Below are 25,313 nucleotides of genomic sequence, written 5' to 3'. Positions count from 1 at the left end.
GTTTAAGAGCCACTACTTTGCCGAGGAATTTTATCCAACTATTGCAATTGAATAGATTCAGAAATAACTTTTATCTCTCTCTTTTCCAATTCTGATACCAACATTGACGGCTTCCACAAATAATATGTGGCCTGCTGACTGTTTCATCATTTTCTGTGTTTTTGTCTAGATTTCATCTATCCACATTTTCCCCCATAAAATGACTCAGAAACTGCTTCACGATATTTACGAGAGTGTGAAATCAACAGATTCATCTATCTTCTTCCACATCAACACAGGACACTCATCATTCAGTGTTGAAAGACTGGAAAGTTTTATTATTTGAAAATTTGCTAATTTTTACTTAAACCACAAAAAGAATGACTACGCATCAAAATTCAACATTTTATAACTGGATCTCAGATTTTTTTTAATGTTATAATCTTGTTATGATGTCATCAGGGGAATAAACATTTTAAGGGAATGATGAAATGCCATGACTTAACCCACTAATTACTGACAGAAAATGGACATGAACGTAATGAATTGGAATCCATTTTCTAATTGATGCACCATTATGCTGACTTTTTAAATGAAATAATAGATTACATGAAACATCAGGGAGAGTATATTCTATTAATATATATTAGAGATATTTTAAGGCAACAATAATCCTGCAGCAGATGCAATCTTTATTTGTGTGTGCATCCAATACATCCAATACTCCACTTCCCTGATAAAGCTGCCGGCTCTTCCAAGCTTTCCTGAAAACCTTGTAAACACATTTTTGTTGAAGGGAGAGGTTTACAAAAACTCTCAGTTGCTGGTACACTTTATGGTTTTAGTGTCAGCAGTACATTAGTTTAATTAGTGGTGACTTTGAAAATTTGTGATTTGAGCCCAGTGGTGGGCAGCTTTTCCTTACTTTAATATCTGTGATGGCTGACTGAAAATTACTTGTGACAACCTGTGTGCTCCCAATTCATAGTCTGATGCTTTGTGTGTTGTGATCATATATAGAAAACATAGAAAACCTACAGCACAATACAGGCCCTTCGGCCCACAAAGTTGTGCTGAACATGTCCCTACCTTGGAAATTACTAGGCTTACCTATAGCCCTCTATTTTTCTAAGCTCCATGTACCTATCCAAAAGTCTCTTAAAAGACCATATCGTTTCCACCTCCACCACCACTGCCACACACTCATTCCACACACTCACCACTCTCTGAGTAAAAAATTTACCCCTGACATCTCTTCTGTACCTACTTACAAGCATCTTAAAACTATGCCCTCTTGTGGCAGCCATTTCAGCCCTGGTAAAAAGCCTCTGACTATCCACACGATCAATGCCTCTCATCATCTTACACACCTCTATCAGGTCACCTCTCATCTGCCGTCACTCCAAGGAGAAATGGCCAAGTTCACTCAACCTATTCTCAAAAGACATGCTCCCCAATCCAGGCAACATCCTTGTAAATCTTTTTTGCACCCCTTCTATGGTTTCTGCATCCTTCCTGTAGTGAGGCGACCAGAACTGAGCACAGTACTCCAAGTGGGGTCTGACCAGGGTTCTATATAGCTGCAACATTACCTCTCGGCTCCTAAGTTCAATTCACAATTGATGAAGGCCAATACACCGTACGCCTTCTTAACCACAGAGACAACCTGCGCAGGTGCTTTGAGCGTCCTGTGGGCTCGGACACCAAGATCCCTCTAATCGTCCACACTGCCAGCAGTATTACCATTAATACTATATTCTGCCATCATATTTGATCTACCAAAATGAACCACTTCACCCTTATCTGGGTTGAACTCCATCTGCCACTTCTCAACACAGTTTTGCATCCTGTCAATGTCCCTCTGTAACCTCTGACAGCCCTCCACACTATCCACAATACCTCCAACCTTTGTGTCAAGAGCAAACTTACTAACCCATCCCTCCACTTCCTCATCCAGGTCATTAATAAAAATCATGAAGAGTAAGGGTCCCAGAACAGATCCCTGAGGCACTCCACTGCTGACTGACCTCCATGCAGAATTTGACCCATCTACAACCACTCTTTGCCTTCTGTGGGCAAGCCAGTTCTGGATCCACAAAGCAATGTCCCCTTGGATCCCATGCCTCCTTACTTTAGTTGGTAAACAGTAGATGACCGAATATTAAAGCTTAGACACAAATTTCCAGTCCTTATTTTATGTTGCAAACTTGCAATAAAAAAGCACAGTTGTGCTTTTTCCATTATTATGCACCTGCCCTCTAGTGATTCTCAGTCAGGAATTACCATGTGATCTCTGGTCAACATAGCGTGAAAATACTAAACGTCCAAATGTCAGAAGCAAATTAGCCCTACAGCAGCAGACATTCATGTTCATGATTACCAGTAAACTCTTCCAGGTGCTGTGCACTGAATTGATGTACACTTGATAAACCACTTCTGCAGACCAATCCAGTTAAGGAAAACATGCTCACACACATACCTCTCCAATTATTTTTAAATACAACCTGAGGCTCAGTAAAATAGAAGGTGCAGGTGGAGTGAATGACAGTACTATGGAAAGAAACATTTCCACTGCAGGGTAAATAGTTCAGTAAGCTATTACGCTATCTTTAGCATTCAGTTCACGTTGGTCTCATATTCCAAATTATTGAGGCAGAACTATTACACATACATGATAACTGTCTGTTCTTGCATTCACACCATGTGCTCTCCTCTACACCTGACTACTGTCCAATGTTATGGCACCCCACCCACATGTTCCAAGCCTATTTATCAATTAGAGCAATTTTAAGAAATAACTTAAGAGTTTAAACTAATTTTGTCCAGGAAAATAATGACAAAATGACAAGGTGATCTTAGTTAATAATTTGTAGTTGCATGTCTGATTTATATCAAAATAGACAAGAGGCAGTCTGAGCAGGAAACAAACACCAGCAAAGAAAGGTGGAGTTAAACGGCCCAGTTCCTAGCCATGTGTCCAATGCAATCTGATTGCTGCCCCTTCTTGTTTATAAAGTTTGTGCAAAGTCAGATTCAACAGCCTTGCCTTTTGCCAGTAATAACTCCCCAGTGATAAACTTCATCAGTTATACAATTGTCAAATACAACTGGCAATAAAAAATATTCAACAAGTTAAGTTTTTTGTACCAATTCTGTTCCAACCTTCTTTCATGATTCTTATCCTTCTTTAGTGGCTCAGGGAAAGAAACAAATCCTGGTTGTGCCCATCTCAAAAATGATTAAGTGATGTTTATTGGAGCATTACACCAGACAGCAATTTTTTTCAAAAGTGTTGCTTCTTCAGAATTTCTTTGTGGTTATGACAGACCACCAGATGCTGAAAACAAACATAATTTCAGACTACTTGTATTACACAGGAATTTGAAGAAACAGGAAATTAAATTTTGTTGAATATCATGTGTTTAATTGCATAACGGTGTTGATGCTTTAAAACAGTTTGACTAAGCTGAAACTGTTTTGTTAATGATTTTCATTTCTACTCAGTGTCTGAGACTTCTCATTTAAGAGTGCAATAATAATCAGCCAGCATTGATGGATTGCAGTTGCCCTAATATCGTTCCTCCATGACCACAATGTCCTGGTGAAACCTTTCACCATGCTCAACACTGACAGCTCCAAGATTGGCAGGTAAGAAATCTAAGTGGGAATGCAGAAAATGAATCTTTAGTGACAAGTTGCATTTCATGGTTTTGTATGCTTGAAGTATGTTGTCAACCAGCTGCACGAATCTGGGTGCTGATAGTTGCCAAGAAAAATTTCAACAACATCCTTGAATGCCCATCATGTGGTTTTCTCTGGTCCCACGAGAAGTTCTTCAAATTGCCTGTCATTGATGACTTGTTTGACTTCCAGACCAACGAAAATGTCTTCCTTAATCGCAGCATCAGTTATTCTGGGAAATGTGTCTCAAATATCAAATTCTTCACGGAATTTTTTGTGCCTGGTGACAGCAGTTTTTGAATTGAATAATTCTGCTTTTGTCTTAGACAAACCTAAGTCTCTGACCAGGCTGCAACTCAAATTGAGTTATCAGATGAGGCCTACGTGACTTAAAGGGTTCAAAATCAGTATCTGTATCAGAGTCGGTTTCCAGTCCTGGCTCATGCATCATGGCATCTTCATCTGCCTTCTCTGGATTCTGGTGGCTTTGATACTGGAATACTATCTTCATGCAGCACAGATCTCATGGCTGAAGGGAGATTGGGGTATTCAAATGAATTCCTGTTTTTAGCAGAGAAACCAGATCCACTGGTCAGACAGAAGTTGCAGTCTGTCACATGATCTTACTGCTTTCATCATATAATCAAGACAGCAAACAGCATTGACTTCTGGGTACTTCTGAGCCAATCTCTAAGATCGACAGCACATTTGTCTTGGTCACCAATTTTGCGCACAAATTACAGCTCATATGCTTTCTTAATAAAGTTGCATGCTCCATCTTTGAGATTTAAGTGTATATTCACCACAAATATAATATATTGTGGCTGTTGCAACATTGGCGCTACATTTTGCTATCAAAAATGCTCCTGAAAATGCAATTAGAAACATAGAAAACCTACAGCACAATACAGGCCTTTCTGCCCACAATGCTGTGTTGAACATGTACTTACTTTAGAAATTACCAAGGGTTACCCTAGCCCTCTATTTTACTAAGCTCCATGTACCTATCCAAGAGTCTCTTAAAAGACCCAATTGTATCCGCCTCCACCACCGTTACCGACAGCCTATTCCACACACTCACCACTCTTTGCATAAAAAAACCTTACCCTGACATCTCTTCTGTATCTACTTCCAAGCACCTTAAACCTGTGCCCTCTCGTGTTAGCTAATTCAGCCCTGGGACAAAGCCACTGACTATCCACACGATCAATGCCTCTCATCATCTTATACACTTCTATCAAGTCACCTCTCATCCTCCGTCACTCCAAGGAGAAAAGGCCAAGTTCATTCAAACTGTAATAGGCAGCAGGCACGCAAATTACCCACTCCCGACTCGAGGAGGTAGTGATGAAAAATAACAACAGAGGACTTTTTCAAAGCCCTATAACTGGAATGAGTACACTTTAAATCCTTTAACGAGGATCAACTGGAGCAAGTCCGGAGCTAGCAGCCGCAGTAATTCCAGCTCTAATTACTTACAGGCTAGATAACAAGAGAGGTGTAAACTCCTCCCTCCACTTTAAAAGGACTTTTGCCTGCTTTCTTGATGCTTGTGCGTCCTCTAACTTTGCTCCATAATCAAGATTTTGGTGTTGAAATAACTTAAAGACGTGAGAACTCATAAACAACATAATGAAAATATATCTACATACTTAAATTTAGAAAATGCACCCTCTTCTTGATGTTTCTAACTGCAAGCTTTTCCAACAGTGATAAATACTTGAGAAAAGAGTTCTATCTGCATAATCACTTTTTCTAAATGTTACCCTATTAAACATAACCATTAAAGACCCTCACCATTCAGGACATACCTGCAACATGATACTACAACCGGAGGAGCTACAGGAGCCTGAGGACCCATGATCAATGTTCCAAGAACATCTTCTGCCCTTCTACCATTCGAATTTCTGAACAGTCCATAAACCATGATCTCAACTTTGTCTTTTGCACCATTTATTTGTGGAACCAGGTAATTTTTATGTCTTGCACTCACTACTGCTGCAAAACACCACATTTCATGTTTTATGTTTAATGGGGTATCATTTATATTAGTGATAATAATTCTTGTTAACATCTATCCCTCAATTTCTTGTGTGACATTTGTCTCTATCACCTATCATTGCTTCTGTGACCTTGGAAGTAGCTTTACTTGGTCCCTCCTCAAGGGCAACACAGTTGAAAAATATTATATGAGGCCAATAAAATTCTAGTGCAGAGTTGAAATAATCATGTCAATGCTTTACAAATAGATTTTTGAACTCAATGCCACTTTTATATAATGATCAGTCACTGCATTTCAAAATACTACATGGTACTGAAAAAGTGAAAGATTAGAAAGGAAACTGACTTTATGTTCCATTGTTTTTCATTAGAGATCAAATGATAATATGTCACATTCTTAGAGGTTTCAATACAAAATTGCAAGGATGGTACCTTTGGATTATTAAAGGTTAGAATTAAGCTTAGAAGATATAGTTTAGAAATGGTCTTAAAATGTTCGGACAAAAGGCAAGTCATTCACATGAGCAGCACTGCCTAGTAGCAATTACATAACAAGTAGATCGGAGAATCTACACAACCAACTGAAACAACTTGATCCATTCCATCTGCCTCAAAATTCAAAATCAGAATATAGTTACAACATCTATCCATCATCTGGTTTGTCTCACTTAATGCCTACCCTAACACTACCTAATGTTTCTAGCTTTCAAATATTTAATTGTTTCCTGATCAGTAATTAATCATGTCCAATAGAGAAAAAAAATGTTTCCACCTCTCCTGGATAATCAACCCACACTTTTAGACAAGTCCCCTTCCAAGAACACTTATGCAAAGAACGTTTCAAGACACATACTGGCTTCCAGTTGTTTAGCGTCTCGCCTTTGGTGTCAGAAGCACGACATCAAAGAATTAGAGAAATATGGCACCCAAATGTGTAACTGAACATTTACTCAAACCTTTAAATACTCTGCTAGGTGGAAAGATGGAAATGATTGGAATAAACATTAACTCTAACTTTTCACATCTGAACTGGCCACTCGTGCATAAAGTAGCACAATAATTTCACAATCCAAGATCCCTTCCCTGCATTTATAATGGCAGGGTTAGCAGGACAACCAGCAGTCTGGACTGAATTTGAATCTAAAATTGATGTCACACAAATGAGCCCTTAAACATCAGGCTTTTCCCGAATATAAACTGTTTAGTTGGCTTGCAAACACAAATTCAAGTTGGACTTGCAGAAAAGGTTCAAAAGGAAAAAGTTCACATCACTGTCACTAATGAAACATAAAATTGCATATTGACTTTTTTTTTCTTGATTCCATGACCAATTTCTCTACTTCCATGAGATTATTTTTAAATGTTTTATGATATATTGCCAAATTAAAGGAAACATTAACAGAAATACTGACATTTTCAGAACAAAGATACAATATAAAATACAGGGGATTCCAGTTAATTGGGCCATCAGTTAATCAGGGCAGTCAGTTACTCAGAAAACAGCCCGCTTGGGACATCATGAAGCATAAAAAATAGACAAGAAAGTGAAACTTACATCTTGCTTCTTATCACTATGTGTGGATGCTGAAATAACTGTTTTTGTCAATGGAGATTTTTCATTCATAATGCAGCTGTTGTTATTTGTCAGTATTCTCACTGGTACTGTACCCATGGTACTGGTTCCTCCATCCACATTTATAATGGGGTGGGAATTAAGAACACTTTGTGGTTGAAGCTGCACGACTGGAGGCTGAGAAACCACTACAGGGTGACCTAGAGAAAGCATAGCAAAGAATGTCATCAGATCAGTGCAATTATATGACGTACCAATTTCATCCTTAAGTTCATTTTGATGGATTCAGGAAGGAGATCTCAATCATAAAATATTTAAACTGAACAGAATCAAGGCTAGTACAAAATGAAGATTAAAACAAATCTTCCAAATTAAATAATCCAAAAAAGTGAAAAACACAGCATTTTTGCAAATGATTTTTTGAACAGTAGCTGAGAGTTTTTTTTATCCAAGACATGAAGCTGTACTCACAATCCAAAACAATAAATACCAGTTACAGTGCAAGGCACCTAAGATTAACTACGTATCTGATACATACTTAAGCATGATGAGGTAGGGCTCAAACATACTGTATTATTTTGATAGACATGGCTGCATTAACTACAAAAATTGTTCAGGGTGTACATTTCCAGAAAGAATCCAAAAAGTGCAAAATTACTGCTAATAAATCCTCTCAAATATTTCCAAGTAAATCATTACAAAAGGCCCTCTGCCTGATACTAGACAGCACAAAACTTTCAACAGGGTGTACATTTTAAGTGAAAATCTATGTTTATTCCACATCAAAATGTTTTTATTTAAAAATAAGGACATCTTCAGGGAGTGGTGTCTCAGAAAGGCAGCGTCCATTATTGAGGACCTCCAGCACCCAGGGCATGCCCTTTTCTCACTCTTACTATCAGGTAGGAGGTACAGAAGCCTGAAGGCACACACTCAGTGATTCAGGAACAGGTTCTTCCCCTCTGCCATCTGATTCCTAAATGGACATTGAACCCTTGGACGCGACCTCACTTCTTTTTAATATACAGTATTTCTGTTTTTGCATGTTTTTTAACCTATTCAATACATGTAATTGATTTGTTTATTTATTATTAATTTCTTTCCTCTGGTAGATTATGTATTGCATTGAACTGCTGCTGCTAAGTTAACAAGTGTCACGTCATGTGCCGGTGATGATAAAGCTGATTCTAATAGTTACCTACTATCCATTACATCACAGGCATTTAGGGCAGCAATAAAGGTCCATCTCTGAAAATTAAGGTACTTAAGCTGTATAAGCATTTAAGAGGCTCTTAGACATGCAAAGAATACAAGGATATGGACCATGTCCAAGCAGAAAGAAATTGCGTAATCAGTCATCATTAGCTTAATTAATTCAGCACAACATCCTGTGTTGTACTGTTCTATGTTCTATCACTTCAATGGCGCATTAGCTCAAAAAATAAGACTTAATGAGTTTAAAGGGCAAACACGAGGAAATCTGCAGATGCTGGAAATTCAAACAACACACACAAAATGTTGGTGGAACACAGCAGGCCAGGCAGCATCTATAAGGAGAAGCACTGTCGACGTTTCGGGCCGAGACCCTTTGTCAGGGCTAACAGACAGGAAAGATAGTAAGGGATTTGAAAGTAGTGGGGGGAGGGGGAAATGCGAAATGATAGGAGAAGACTGGAGGGGGTGGGGTGAAGCTGAGAGCCAGACAGGTGATTGGCGAAAGTGATACAGAGCTGGAGAAGGGAAAGGATCATGGGACGGGAGGCCTCGGGAGAAAGAAAGGGGGAGGGCGGGGGAAGCACCAGAGGGAGATGGAGAACAGGCAGAGTGATGGGCAGAGAGAGAGAAAAAAAATCAAACAACTAAATATGTCAGGGATGGGGTAAGAAGTGGAGGAGGGGCATTAACGGAAGTTAGAGAAGTCAATGTTCATGCCATCAGGTTGGCGGCTACCCAGCCGGTATATAAGGTGTTGTTCCTCCAACCTGAGTTTGGATTCATCTTGACAGTAGAGGCAGCCATGGATAGACATATTAGAATGGGAATGGGACGTGGAATTAAAATGTGTGGCCACTGGGAGATCCTGCTTTCTCTGGCAGACCGAGCATAGGTGTTCAGCGAAACGATCTCCCAGTCTGCGTCGGGTCTCACTAATATATAAAAGGCCACACTGGGAGCACCAGACGCAGTATACCACACCAGCTGACTCACAGGTGAAGTGTTGCCTCACCTGGAAGGACTGTCTGGGGCCCTGAATGGTGGTGAGGGAGGAAGTGTAAGGGCAGGTGTAGCACTTGTTCTGCTTGCAAGGATAAGTGCCAGGAGGGAGATCGGTGGGGAGGGATGGGGGGGGACGAGTGGACAAGGGAGTTGCGTAGGGAGTGATCCCTGCGGAAAGCAGAAGGGGGGAACAAACTTAATGAGTTTGTTATGGAACTATTAGGAACAAAATGTACTTTAGTTTCATAATCTTTTATCAGCTAAATTATTTAATTGTACATTGCATTCCAATTCGCCCCCTATATCTCAAATGAGGGCACACTTTTTAACAAGGCTGCAGTATTAATTTCCACATGAGATTAAAAGGTGTTGGACAGCCAGACAGGTAGCTGACCTATACCACCACTGAACAATTTATTCAAGAAATAGTCTTTTCTGAGATGCAACAGTCAGTCGCCAAGTTAAAAGCAACTTTATGATGCCAGGGTTGTAACCTGATATAATCCATAGGGTCACCTTTGACAAGTTTGTCCTGTTGGAGGGGCAAGGCAAACCTGACAGGTTCTCTGTCACATACAATTCTGCTAGTTCGAATATGTCAGGCTGTTGCACAATTTCTTGTGGAATAGTTCTCCCAATTTATATTTGAAATATTCACAAGGAGTATTCTGCAAGGCTAACTGGCTGGAAGTGACTTTGGTTTTATTCTCATTCAATTTTAACAAAATTTCTTTGCTATAATTCAATAGTTTATGAAGAATTAAAGGCAGTAAAGAGTCAACGTTTTAGATTGGGTCTGGAGTCACATATATCTTTTCCCAGTAAGGGATGTGAAATAGATAGCTTTTAACCACAAACTTCACAGAATCATAAGCACGTGAATAAAATGGCATTTCCCTCATTTATCTGTCAATTATTTAACCCACACTTAAATCAGCAGAAAAAAATATTGATCATCACATCACCAGTTGATATTCTTTAACACAACACAAATTGAAGATTCAACCTCAGAGCCTGAAAATCTAACTGAGTGCTCCGAATCAGATGAGATTTTGTTTTAAATATCTGGATGAAGATCATACTTGCCTGCATGACATAGTTTTATTGAATTCTGATCCAATCTCAAATCATAAGCCTACAATAAAGGATGAAATGTTGATGACAAACAAAACACTTTTACAAATTTGCCAATATATCATTCCTGTAAACAGGAAGACATTTATTTAAAAATAAGGCCCTTTGAGCTGCACTGCCAGCAACCCCCAATTTAACCCTAGCCTCATCAAAGGACAATTTACAATAACCAATTAACCTTCTTGGGCCATTGAAGGAAACCAGAGCACCCGGAAGGAAAACCCTGCATTTCAAGGGAAGGACATACAAACTCCTTAGAGTATGCTGGGATTGTACTCCGAACTCTGAATTCTGACACCCTGAGCTTCACAGTGCTGTGCTGACGCTACTGAAGCACTCCATTTTTGGTGCAGGCTAAAACAAAAAAAAATCTGTAGATATTTCCAAGATACTCATAATAGTTGAATTGTAAGAACAGTTACTTGGTCAGTTTTAAATGACAATGCTCCAATAAAAACCCATTCCAGGGACTCATTCTTTAACTACTCAAGACATACAGCTCCGTGGAACATAAATTTAACCTTCCCACTATTATTAACATATGTTATTTAAAAATAATGAAAGTTTATCATGGGCAACAGTATTTCCTGTTTTTATCTTTTTCTTGTTTCCATTATTACATATGTATTTCAACATCATTACTAATTGAGAACCGATGTCAACAACCAAAGCACTAGTTCAAGTACCTTAGCATCTATGCTACAATTAATTTATTCATTTTTCTGGTGTTATTTATTTTCATTAATAATGTTACTTGTCTCTCAATTTTAACTATTTCTTAATATGCAGTAGTTGTGCCTGTATTCATACTTCAGAATTAATCCATACTTCCATTTCCTCTGGTTTATTTTCTTGAGCTACAGGTCTTGGTACAAATTTGGACTTGAATGTCTGCTCTCTTTCCCATGATTACCTCCTACACTTTCACATTACAGTTTCCCACATACTAAAGAAAAAGAGAAGTGAAACATTTTGTGATATGGTGTTATACCATTCTTATAATCCCATCTAATTTGACCAATGTTTGCAAATGCATGCCAGATTAAGCCCAGTCTCAATTCTTTAAAAATTTGGACCCGAGTATTCTTTGTCAATGGGTGGATCTTCAGCAGTTAAGAACAAACTTGAAAGACAATGATGCATCTACCAAAATTTTAAAGTCTCTGGAGAGCCATTGTCTTCAGATTTTCTGTATGCAATATTTCATAACTTGAAATTACTTCTAACATACAAAGGTTGTTCAAATCAATTTCCTATAGGAAGCCAGGGGAACCCCATGAGACGTGCATTCATTCCCAATTCTCAACCTTTGGATATTACTGACATATTCAACATAAAATGTAAATTTTTGTCAGCTGAAAATTGATTAATTTATACTCTTAACACCAAGGGGCTTTTAGGCTACATCCACACTAGACTGAATAATTTTGAAAACACCGGTTTTGCGTAAAAACGATAGGCGTCCACACTATGTGTTTTAAAAAATATCTCTATCCACATTGAAATGGACATTTCGGCGAATCTCCTTCTTCTGCACACGCGCAGGACACATCTACCGAAAACAAGTGATATGTTTGGTGTCGAATCTCGCTGTAAAAGTGCACATTTGTGTAGTTAGACTAGAAAAACTTAAAACGAACAGTCAACGTGTCCGGCCGAGACCCTTCATCAGAACCCTTCATCGAGACCTGACGAAGGGTTTCGACCCGAAATGCTGACTGCTCGTTTCCATGGATGCTGCCCGACCTGCTGAGTTCCTCCAGCTTGTTTGTACGTGTTGATTTGACCACAGAATCTGCAGTGTACTTTGTATTTATATCAAAAGTTGGACAGAAATGGAGCACAGGAAAGTAAAAAAAGTCTGACGTTAAAAGAATTGGCTGTCAATGAAAAGAATCGAACCCATGTCTGTCTTATTTTGCAAAATTTCACTGTTTCTAACAATGGTAGTGCCATAATTGTGGTATAAAATGTGAATGGGAATAGCAGCAGGGTGTCTTTTATCGCCAGAACTATGAACTATTATTTCATGACGTCATATGACACAACATGCTGGCTATCATTACCTTCAATCAACCGCTGTTTTGGAAGGCTTCTGAGATAGCGAATGCTGTTCCAGATGATAGCCTGATCAGGAATGTGGTGTTGTTGCTTGGGAGCTTCCATACCTTCATGAATTTGTTGGGTGCCATCGGAACTTTGATGGATGGCAGTGGACTTAAGGAGATCCTGGAAATGGTGTATGGTGAAAATGCCGTTGTACATATGATGAGCGGAAAGGCGATGCAACGAGCATTTTGTGGGCAACTGCTGGTGGATCAGAGTCTTACACGTCAGATTGTTGCTAAAATCATGGAGGATGACCCTGGTTTTTAAGACCAATTGGAGGAACTTGAGAGACAGTACACGTTGATGGAGACTGGTGCAAGTGACTTAGAGTCATTGTTGAAATCAGATTGCATTCACAGGATTGACATAACTGTAACTCTCATAAAGGATAAACTGGCAGGGACCTCCAAAACCAGCACACTGTGGGTCAACTACCAGCACATGGTAGGGATTGCTAGGGCACTTGTTGCAGCCGATCGAATGGGATCATGGGAGATGCATCTCAGTGCCATCTCAGCTTGCTTGCTGATATTCGCCTCTGGCCATCCGAATTATCTGAAGTCGGCTCGTCTCTATCTCCAGAAGATGGAGCATTGGAAGATGACAACCCTGAGGTTTATCAGAAGTTCCAATCTGGTTTCCATGTAATCAGACACAGCAGCCAGCACTGGGCTGGCCTTGGCTTTGATCTTGTGATAGAACAGACACTAATGCGCTCACTGAAAAGCCAAGGGGGCCTAACGCGACTAAGTGGAATGTCAGAGCACCAGAGAGCAGTTTGGACTATGTCTTCCACTGTGACATCCTCTTACAGCCTTGCCATGCAAGAACTGACTGCGAATAGCTACACAACAGGTGAACAACAGAAGGAGTTGTCTACCTCCACCGTGAGTAGAGATGAGGCTGACCTTGAAAAAAATCACAGCAAAACTGGACTGTTTCATGCCACTTTTGGATGATAAATCATTGCGCAACATCATCACAGGGGTTTATGCAAATGAGGATGTCAATGTACACGACCTGTACGCAATAGGAAATGACAGTTAGGAAGATGGACGGACACTCTGTTTTCTCGTATTTGCACAAAAGGAGTTGAAAGTCAAGACACTAGCATCCAGCAGGGCAGTCAAAGTTACTGAAGATTGTACCATAGATCCAGTGTTGTATTCCAGAGGTCCCTAGTTGTGTCACAGACAGGTGACCTCCAGCTAGACAAAGTGATGAACAATGAACTCTGTCCATATCCGATGTCTTTGTTTGAAGCAAAGAACATCCTGTGCCAGTCAGATAAGCCACAACTGGCAGAAGCGATAAAGAACTATGTCACCTCCAAATCTGACAATGCTGTCACATAGACAGTCCCAGTGACAGATCACTATGTTCTAGATGGGGGATCACTTCTGCACCGCTTAAAATGGACCCCGGGTGCACCTACAGTTCAACTGCACATGACTACGTCTCATTCACTGTGAAACACTATGCCAGAGCCACTGTACTGTTTGATGGTTATGGGGTTCGGTCAAGCATAAAGGACTGTACTCATCAGCGAAGTAGAAATTTGAATGCAAACAAGGTGAACATTACGGGGAGACAAAGTTTGTTGGAAAAAAGGATTTCTTGTCAAATGAGGCAAGCAAGCAGGAAATTATCCAGTTCATCATGGAACTTTTGCGACAGAGAGGCTGCGAAGTGATTCAAACTGAAGGAGATGCCGACGTTGAGATCGCAAAAGCAGCCGTCACAATGTCTGCTTTCAAATCTACCACCCTCGTTGGAGAAGACACAGATCTCCTCGTACTCTTGCTCTCTACCATGTAGTGGTAACAAACGGCACCAAATTCTATCTCCGCTTCGACAAGGCAAAATCAAATGCCTACAATATCAAGGTCCTTAAGCAGATACTCAGAGAAGCAGCTTGTAATGATCTATTGTTTCTCCATGCCTTTACTGATGCAACTCAACATCCAGAGTATTTGGGATTGGAAAGAAGTCGGGGTTTCAAAAAGTCATCAAAAAAGAAAAGGGAATCAGAGGCTGTTCGGAAGTGTTCTGCTCACCAAAGCAAATTCAGGAAGTTGTGGAAACCAATAGCTGTAGGGCAATGGTGGCGTTGTTCAATGGAAATCAGAATGACTCCCTGGCATCTATCAGATACAATATGCTCTGCAACAAAGTTGCCAGCGCTAAAACTTTCATCACACCTGAAAGACTGCCACCAACAACCTCAGCCTGTAAATTTCACTCCCTGCAGACTTACTACCAGGTTATGGAGTGGATGGGCTGTAGTGATGTAATGCAGCCATCCGAGTGGGGATGGAGGGTGGAAGGGGAAAACTCATACAAGTGATGACAGACAAAAGACCTGCTCCAGAGGCATTTATTCAGATGATTCTCTGCAACTGTTTGGGAGGGTACAATACGCTAAAATGTACCTGCAGAAAGCATGGGCTGGAATGCACCAGCGCATGTGGGCATTGCCAAGATAGCAACTGTGACAATATGACAAATGAGCCAGATAGAAGAGGATGATGAGCATAACTGCATCTGATAAACCATAAGGTAGCATATTATGTGTCATGACATCAGTACTTAATACCAGAGTTACCCCTTGATGACGTCATTGATGACGTCAGTACAAATGCAACTTTAATTCCAGGAACTACTGTTATTTGAAAAACATTGGTGAAAAGAGCATTCATTAAAACATCAGGTTTAAAAAACTTGCAGTTTGATGGTTATCAGTCAGTGTGTTGCCCTTAAGGCATTTATTTAATATTACATTTCCACTTTAAATAATTCGTTTGTAACTATATTCTAGTTAAAGTTAAATGTTGATAACTATGTTGCAGTTGTTGAAGGTAAATTCATTATCTGTGATGTATCACAGCATGTGATGATGTCACACCTGGTTTCGCTGCGTCTTGTGGGTAAGTTCCGGTTTGGAGCAACAGGAAGGTAGAAGTCCTTTTCTAGCCACTAAGAAACATCACAGAAGCAACGCCGTAAGTTCATATGACAGTCGATATGTTGAAGTAAAAATGTTAACACTGATTCTGTTAAAAGAAATGACAGTTGATGATGAGGTTTATTTTCTTGTGCTATTGAAAGCATTGCTGGAAAGTTTGTGTTGGGGTCTATCTAAAACTATTGATGGCATAAGCAGATTCTGCCTGTATGTTGTACTTTAATGAGACTTTAATGTAATATAGTTCATTGTAGTTTTACTTTTACAAGTATTTATGATGTAAATGTGATGCCAGGAAGGAAATAGACACTGTGTATATTTTGTATTATTTTATCAACAGTCTTCACCATATGTTAATGTGGAAGAGTGAATAGTAAACGGTTAATCTTACTGCGACTCTGGCTTCATTGGGTTCGGTTTAACTTGGTATTTAGTCAGAGTTTCAACACATTGCACAAGAACACTATAGTCAGATTTTTGACATTTTTCTGCTGGTGGCCATCTTGATTTTTGATGTCATTTGTGGTGTCAAAATTGTCCAACTTTTGATATGTTGTTCTCCATGTCGAATAATACAATGAACGATCATAAAACAGTTTTTTGCCATTTTTGGGGGTTAGGTGGGATATTGACCCGCCTACAAAGGGAATTTTTAGTTTGGTCTACCCTGGAAAAAGTAGATCCATTATTTTAAAGAAAACGCAAGGTAGTAAGCATTTGTTGATTTGTTCAGATTCTGTTCTGCTGCTTCTCTGCATTCCCTCAATTGCCACAGTATCAATTTTACTATCTTGCAGATAAGCAATACAAATTTTCTGTATTTCTTTTGTCTTTCCAAGGACATAATTTTTTAAAGATAATGTTCTGCTTAACGTACTTGCTTTGGAAAGAAAGGCAGGAATAAAAATCCCTTGCTTCATCTAAATTGACAACAAAATATATTTGATTGGTACTAGAACAATAATCATATACAATATTGAGATCTCCTGTTTGATTGGATCATGTTTATGACAATTGCATAATATTAGTGGCTCTTTTGTTCATTTTGTCACTGTACAAGTTAATTTTGATAAATATTTTACTAGTTCAAATAACAATCCTATTCTAGATTCCATTATCACATGGTTGATAACATTTTCAGACATTTTAAATATTTTTTCCAATTAAAACTTTTACAAGACTGTCCACAATAGTAATATGGATTATAATAACTGCATATACTCAAACTATCTGCTATTTCAAAGTCAAAGCCAAAGCCAGTAGCATGAATCAATCTTATCTGAATGAATTTTCAGTTCTGTTTTCTTTCGCACATCAATAATTTTTCATCCCCGGGTACAATCTCAAATGACCATCCTGTACAAAGGAACTTGACTGTGTTCCAAAATTATTTAGTAACTTGTGAAGTTGAAGTACACATTAAGTTTTCTCATCTCAGCAACTTCAGCTGAATCCTTCAGACACCAATAAACTCTCAAGATGGCTTCTCAAATTGAAATCTCAGTACTTCACACATTTAGAGCAAGAGTCCTCTCAGTAAAGGGCAGCTATGCTACCCAGGGGGTCAGTAATGGGCCAGCTGCCCACTACCACTTGATGTAGTGCATTCTCCAAACAGCAAGCAGTAGAGTTGAGGTTTGTGAGAACTTCAGCGTATTGCTCAAAGATTGCCGAACCTCTGAAGTAGATTGGGAATGTTTCTGGAAGGCTTTTACATCTCAATGCCAGGGCAGTATTTAGTTTGTAAATTCTGATGCCAGAAAACAAATATCAGTTTTTTAAAAATCATTTTGTGTTTATGGCCACATTACCTCTTCCAGTCATTCACTCCTTTTTTAATCCGTTGCTCACTGTCTTCCTCCTCCTCAAGAACTTTTTCCCCCTTAATGTGAAGGCAGAGTACACTGTACCAGGTGCTACTCACATCCCAGGGATACAGTGGTATTATGGTTGTCAATGGATGAGCAACCAGAGAGGTAGTAATCAGCAATTGGCATTTTGCTTCTGTTAATGGCTTCACTTTGACCAGAGAACATCAGAGCAGCTTCAGTCGCATTGGGAATATTCCTTCCCGAATGTGTGCACATGATGTGCTACTTCCTCTCAGAGAATTAATATAACATCACAACTACAGTATCTCAGAGACATCTTGAAAGGCTCCAGCCAGCCCATTCCAATGAATTCTTTAACTAGAATTTTGTAAGTGAACACACAAATCCTGCATCCTATAGTGCTTGAGGTTGCAGCTCCTTTTACAACAATATGAACTTGCCTGGAATTGTTTATTCAACTCTCTTGGCCAAAATTGTTTAAAAAGGCAGTACTCATTAACACCTCGTATTAGTGCCTCTTTCAACTATGAGAAATGTGTATTCCTCTAAATCAGGGCACACCGACCACGAGTCAAGTCATCTATACAACGAATCCTACAATCTGGAATTAGTCCAGCATTCAGGTCTCTGGCATTTCTCTTACTCCAGACTTCGTTGGCCCTCCCTCCCTGGGTTGTCAGCATAATTCAGCTCCTGCTGAGGGTGCTCCTGGCATCTCTTGCCTCCCTTACTTCTGCAAATTACCATTATTCCACCATAAAGTAAACATTTTCCCACAGTCATGTTAAAACTCAATTTACGTGTTTATGAAATTCATCCTACAATTTCGGAGAGCCTAACTTGGCACATTTTTACCAGCCATTTCACCTTTCATTGTTTAATCCTTCTGTTTCAAAGTACATTTATTATCAAAGAATGCATAAAATATACAACCTTGAGATTTGTTTACCTACAGGCAGCCACAAAGCAAGAAACTTGAAAGTATCCAATTAAAAAAAAATAAACCTGATACACAGAGAAAGGGGGGAAAATAAAGCACACAAACAATAGAAGAAAGCAACAACATTTCAAACAAAATGAGTCCTTAAATCTGAACCCCTGAGCAATCCGGAGTAGGCCCAAGTCCATCGTATTAGCAGGCACAGCCAGGGCAGTCTTCATAGCTTCAGCACCACGGAGAGAGAAGTGAGTATCACGGGAGAGCAAACCAATTCAACTCTCACCTCCGATCCCAACACCCATTCTTTTCATTTTATCTGGGCTGGCGTTTGAGGTGTCCAAACAGCATATTGTACTTTGAACTAGGACCTGGGCACCACTGCAGCAAAAGGCTCTGGGCCTAGAACATGTCACCTACGACTTGCTCTGGGCACAGATTTCACCGCCCAGCCTGAGTCACTTTCAATTTTTCCAAATCGGCTCAGCACCCAAAGTAATCGCACCCGGGCCAGTTGTACAGGCATCAGAACTCTTTTGCCTCATCTTCTCCTGTTTGAATGGCTCACTCTCCATTTGCATTGATTCTGCAACGTATCAGCATGGTTCATCCCTCGAATTTGCTTCGCCTTCACTTGCTTTCATTATTTGCAGCAATAATTTACCAGAATGTACTTCAGAAAATGTGTTATTATTAATGTTTTTAGTCAAATTTCTCACCTTTAGAACTATCAATTAGTTGTTTCATGTTTGGTAGCATCATCCTGTTTTTATGCAGGTTTAGGAAACCTTGACTTCATTTCTGTTCTCCAAACACTGAACCCAAAAGAGAAGAACACCTTTGCCATATCTACCAACGTCAGAACCTAATAAATGCAAGAGCTCTTTTTGCTAACATTGATACAAGTGTGTCTCAATCCAAATATTGTCTCAAACATTTCCAAAGATTGGGTTTACCATAATAGAGATTTGGAGAAAATAATGAAGCATTTACATTAGCATAATACATCAGAAGAACACTTTTCATATGCCAGTTTATTACATCACTTTACAAACCACTACAGCTGAGTGGAAGGATCAACATTTCGCTGGAAAAGACAAGAAGACTCCAACACAGAATTATTAGTATTATTATCCCAAGCTCCTTTCCACTGGTTTCTTCCAGGTAAAGCCCTTCCCACCAAACAGCACGTCTACAATGAGAGCTGCCGCAGCAAAGTAGCATCCATTATCAAGGACCCCCACCATCCAGGCCAAGCTCTCTTCTCATTGGTGCAACAGGAAGGAGGTACAGGAGCCTAAGGTCCTACACCACCAGGTTCAGGAACATTTATTACCCCTGAACTATTAGGCTCCTGAACCAAAGTGGATAACTTCAACCATCCCAAAACTGAACTGAGGCCACAACCAATGGACTCACTTCGAACAACTCTACAACTCATGTTATCAATAGAACCATAGAACATTTCAGCATAGAAACAGGCCTTTTGGCCCTTCTTGGCTATGCCGAATCATTTTTCTGCCTAGTCCCACTGACCTGCACCTGGACCACATCCCTCCATACACCTCTCACCCGTGTACCTGTCCAAGTTTTTCTCAAATGTTAAAAGTGAGCCCGCATTTATCACTTCATCTAGCAGCTCATTCCACACTCCCACCACTCTTTGTGTGAAGAAGACCCCCCCATGTTCCCTTTAAACTTTTTCCCCTTCACCCTTAACCTACGTCCTCTGTTTTTTTTCTCCCCTAACCTCAGTGGAAAAAGCTTGCTTGCATTCACTCTATCTATACCCATCATAATTTTATATACCTCTATCAACAGGGAATAAAGTCCTAACCTATTCAACCTTTCTCTGTAACTCAGTTTCTCAAGTCCCGGCAATGTCCTTGTAAACCTTCTCTGCACTCTTTCAACCTTATTAATATCCTTCCTGTAATTCGGTGACCAAAACTACTATTTATTATTATTAAATATATATTTATAATTATTATTAACAAATAATGTTTATTATTATTATGTTTTTTACCTCCTCTGTTTTCGTGGATGGTTGCGAAGAAAAAGCATTTCAGGATGTATATTGTATGCATTTCTCTGACATTAAATTGTACCCTTGAAACCTTTTGTATTTGTACAATCTGTTCTTTTGCATAATGGTTAGAAATATAAAAACACAGAAAACCTACAGCACAATACAGGCCCTTAGGCCCACAAAGCTATGCCGAACATGTCCTCACTTTAAAAATTACCAAAGGTTACCCATAGCCCTCTATCTTTCTAAGCTCCATGTACCTAACCAGGCATCTCTCAAAAGACCCTATTGTATCCACCTCCACCACTGTCACTGGCAGCCCATTCCACGCACTCAACACTCTGCATAAAAACACCCCTGACATCTTCTGTACCTACTTTCAAGCATCTTAAGACTGTGCCCTCTCGTGCTAGCCATTTTGTTTGTCTTAATTAGTGTTCAGTTTTCCATTGATTCTATTGCTTCTTTGTAGTTACTGTGAATGCCCGCAAGAAGATGAATCTCAAACTTTAGTATTACTTGTGTCCATTCACATGCGTGTCTTGGATGCTGGTCAAGATGTAAGCAGACAACATTTGCTTCAGAACCTTATTCACTTGGTTGGCATGCATTCTAATGTCATGTCCTCTTTATAATCCTCTCCTTCTTCTTGGGTCTGATGACTGAACAAGTCTTTACAAAACCTTCTGAGCAAACTTTACCATTCTTCTGCTGCTGTTTTAGAAGTCTAAACTTCTAACTTTCCACTGACTTTCTCTGCTTTATCTACTTATTTATTAATGCGGAGCAAAATAGGCCCTTCTAGCCACACGGCCCAGCAACCCCAATTTAACCCTAACCTAAACCTAATTACAAGACAATTTCCAATGACCAATTAACCTACCCACTATGTCTTTAGACTGTGGGAGGAAACCTGGGAACTTGGAGAAAACCCACACATTCCAGGGAGAGGATGTACAGAGACCCCTGACAGAGGATGCTGGAACTGAACTCTGAACTCCAACACCCCGAACTATAATAGTGTCCCGCTAACCACTACACTGCTGTGGCAATCATTCTTCTAAGTGTTTCCTAATCAAATAGCTCTGTTATTCCAACGTCCTTCCCACGTACCCTAAAGTGATAATCTGACTTCCGCTGTATTCACGTTTTAATCCAAGGTTCTTCCACAAGTCAGGAAAGAGCCAGAAAACATCTTGTTTACAATTGTTTGATTAAGTGTTGACAGAACAAAGAAAAATTGAAACAGACAGTGATAGAGGTCTGCCAAGCAAAGAGACAGACAGAAGAACTAAGATGCTATGCCGCCTTGCTGCGCAGCTATTTTATACACAAAGATAAGGAAAATTCCATTCAAATTTGCAGTTCAGTGTTAACCAATGAGATAGTTCTTATTCAAATAATGTAGTGCCAAGAGAAGCTTCCAGAATCAAACTTTGTATAGCTACTAGAGGCATATTAAGCTGTTATATGCATACAAGAAACACTTAAAATTCAAGCAGATAATTAATTGTTAAACTAAATAGAAACTAACAAAAAGTCTAATGTAAGAATTAAACAAGTCATATCTAACACTTCCTTGTGTTAAATCACAGAACAGGTCATCCCTACTAATAATACTCTCTTCCAGACTCTCATCTTTGGACAACAGATTGACCAGATCCTGCCTTAAGCCACGCATTCATCACGACATCTCTACAGCTACCATTTGCTTCTTAACCCCACTAAGCTCATATTAGCAAACATCTACTCTCTCCTCTTCAAATCCATCACTATTCTAATTCTCCTCAAAAAACTGCACTATTACAAACTATTTGTCTATATCCAAGATCATAATCCTTGTCTCCCAAATTGATTCTCGTTTACCTCAAAGCAGGATTCTACCAATAGTAGCTCTTAAAATAAAAATTTCATTCCAGTCGTGTCCATACAATGGTTCTCTACAATGATTTATTTCTTGCTCACAAATCTTTACCTTTTGAAATCCCCAAGGATCTCTCCATCATCCCAAATCACATTGTATTTCTTAGCACAAGAGGAAGGTCACAGACACGTGGAGGTGTGCAAAGGGAGTCTGGATCCCCAAAGAGGAGAACTCCAAGCACATTGAGCAGTTTAGATCCACCTCACTGCTCAGTATGGAGGGAAAGTATCTTTCAGTATCATTTCCCATCATGATTCTAGCATGGATAAAGCACTGGCTGATTGGCAGGAGGCAAAGAGTGGGAATAAAGCGAGCCTTTTTCTGGTCGGCTGCTGATGACTGGTGGTGTTCCACAGGAGTCTGTGTTGGGATGACTTTTTAATGTTACATGTCAATGATTTGGATGACAGAATTAATAGCTTTGTGGCCAAGTTTGCGGATGAAGGTAGGTGGAGGGTAAGGTACTTCGAGGCTACAGAAGGACTTAGAAAGATTAGGAGAATAGGCAAAGAAGTGGTAGATGAATACAGTGTCAGGAAGAGTGTGGTAATGAACTTTGGCAGAGAAAAATAAAAGGGTAGTCTATTTTCTAAACAAAGAGGCAATTCAAAACTCTTGAGGTACAAAAGGACTTGGGAGTTGATGTGCAGGATTCCCTGCAGGTTAATTTGCAGGCTGAATCAGAGGTGAGGAAGACAAATGTAATGTTAGCATTAGTTTCAAGAGGGCCAGAATATAGACAATAGACAATAGGTGCAGAAGTAGACCATTCAGCCCCTCAAGTCTGCACCGCCATTCTAAGAACATGGCTGATCATTCACTATCAATACCCAAATAGACAAAATAACAAAATATAAAAGTCAGTTGAGTCTTTAGAAAGCACTCTTGAGGCCTCACAGAGTATTGTAGCAGTTTTGAGCTCCTTATCTTAGAAAAGATGTGTTGACATTGGATAGCATTCAAAGGAGGTTCATGAAAATGATTCCAGGATTGAATAGCTTGTCATATATTAGAACATGAGGAAGTTTTTGACAAGAATAGGCTATTCGGCCCAACACAGCTTGCCAAATTCTGATTCACATAGTGTGTTGAAATAACAAAGAGCATTTGATGGAATTCAGAAGAATGAGGGGTGACCTCATTGAAACTTACTGAATATCAACAGAGTGGATGTGGAGAGGATGCTTGCTATGGTGGGCAGTCTAATATGAGGACACAGCCTCAGAATAGAGGGGTGTCCTTTTCGAATGGAGATGATGATGAATTTCTTTAGTCAGAGAATGGTGACTGTGGAATTCATTGCCACAGGCGGCTGTGGGGGCTAAGTCATTGAGTATACTTAAAGCAGAGGATGATAAGGTTCTTAACCAGTCCAGGCATGAAGGGAAATGGGAAGAGAGCAGGAGACTGGGTTTGTGAGGAAGAATGGATCAGCCACAGTAGAGTGATGGAGCAGACAATATGGGCCATATGGCCTAATTCTTCTCCTATATTTTATGATCTTATTGGTCTGAGTTTCTTCTTAAAAATAATTACATTGATACATCTGTACAGCAAGGAGGCATTCCCAGAGTGCCAGGATGCCTGGGACCCACAGGCATGGTTTTCCAGCTGATCGGTGAAGTGCAGAAAGAAAGAGCGACCTAGTTGTGCTATGGCTACACCTTGACAACGTATATGGGTTATTACCACACAAAGCTGGTGGAGATCACATTGAACCAACATCGTGTTCCAAGGAACATAAAAGGACCTCATCCTAGTCTACTGCTTCAGATTGAGCGTGTCCTCAGGAATGACCACATCAGGCTCGAGAATAGAATTATAACCAACACAGTTATACCAATCTACCAACACGGCATCCTCCCTCGAATCCTCTGGTCAATGCTGGTACGCAAGGCACCCTTGTCAACAGCTGAGGCTTTTGAAAGAAAGATCAACACTACCTTTGAAGATGGCTGGGCCTCCCATGTAGCCTGAGCTCTGTACAGGAAGATGAATAAACTGCAGCTTCCCTTCAGTAGCCTGAACAAAGAGTTTATGGTTTCCTACACAAGGGAATTGCTGCTGTGCAGAGATTCCAATGGCTCCAAAGTCTTGAGAACAGAGCACAGAGGTCCAGACAGACAGTCTAGTGTAGTTTTGTGCAGAAGGCTCGATATGCAGTGGAGATTGCTGAATCTTTACTGAGCCACAGGGATCCAGTAGGGACAGTGGCATCTGGTCATGCGAGGCTGATAGGTCTCAGGGCAGGGACAGAGAAAGGAAGAGGTGTGGGCAGCAGTTGAGGAAGTGCATACCATCAGGATGGTAGGAATGGGACAGCAAAGAGCTTGGACAAGGTAGGAGGGTGCACTGAAATAGATGACCACCTAGTTTAATTTCTGGCAGTTGGAACCCCAGCTCATCAAGTTCATGATCAGGCTGTGTATAACATCCTGCCTAGTCCAGAGAACATTTTTGCTTGGGGCAAAAGCAAAGCCTTATCATGTCCTCTCTGCTCTGGAAGAGGGAACCTGGAATGCATCCTCAGCAGCTGCCCAAAGGCCTAATGAGAAAGCCACTACCACTGGTGCCATAACCAGATGGTGATGGCAGTAGCAGAAAATATCTCCTCGACTATTAACAACAGTAGGCACCTCCGCCAACCCAAAAATCCCATTGCCTTTGTCAAAGCTGGAAATTCAGCCCAGATCACCAACAGGCTTGTTTACCAGTGTCGGACTGGCAACTGAAAGTTAATTGCAGGTAGCAAATAAAGTTCCCTGACTTCATCACATCATCATCACTGAAGCCTGACATGGTTACTGTGTCAAAAACCTCAAAGCAAGAGGTCATGGTAGAACTGACAGTTCTTTGGAAAAACTGGATTGAGGAGGCATTTGAGCATCAGGTTAAATACCAGAAGCTGGTACAGCAGTGCCAGAGACAGTGG

General features: G+C 40.0%; 1 protein-coding gene across 2 annotated transcripts in view; it reads right to left on the bottom strand.

Annotated features, from left to right (window-relative positions):
• Positions 1-25,313, bottom strand: part of atf6 (activating transcription factor 6) — a 342,394-nt gene that overhangs the window by 248,389 nt on the left and 68,692 nt on the right. For both annotated transcript variants that reach the window (XM_059984870.1, XM_059984869.1), the window contains exon 7: positions 7,217-7,434. In XM_059984870.1, coding sequence (XP_059840853.1) covers positions 7,217-7,434 — 218 coding nt within the window. The remainder of the gene's footprint in view (positions 1-7,216; positions 7,435-25,313) is intronic.

The sequence above is a fragment of the Hypanus sabinus genome, chromosome 11, assembly GCF_030144855.1.
Source record: "Hypanus sabinus isolate sHypSab1 chromosome 11, sHypSab1.hap1, whole genome shotgun sequence".
Classification (NCBI taxonomy): domain Eukaryota; kingdom Metazoa; phylum Chordata; class Chondrichthyes; order Myliobatiformes; family Dasyatidae; genus Hypanus; species Hypanus sabinus.
This window is presented reverse-complemented; position numbering and strand designations above follow the sequence as displayed.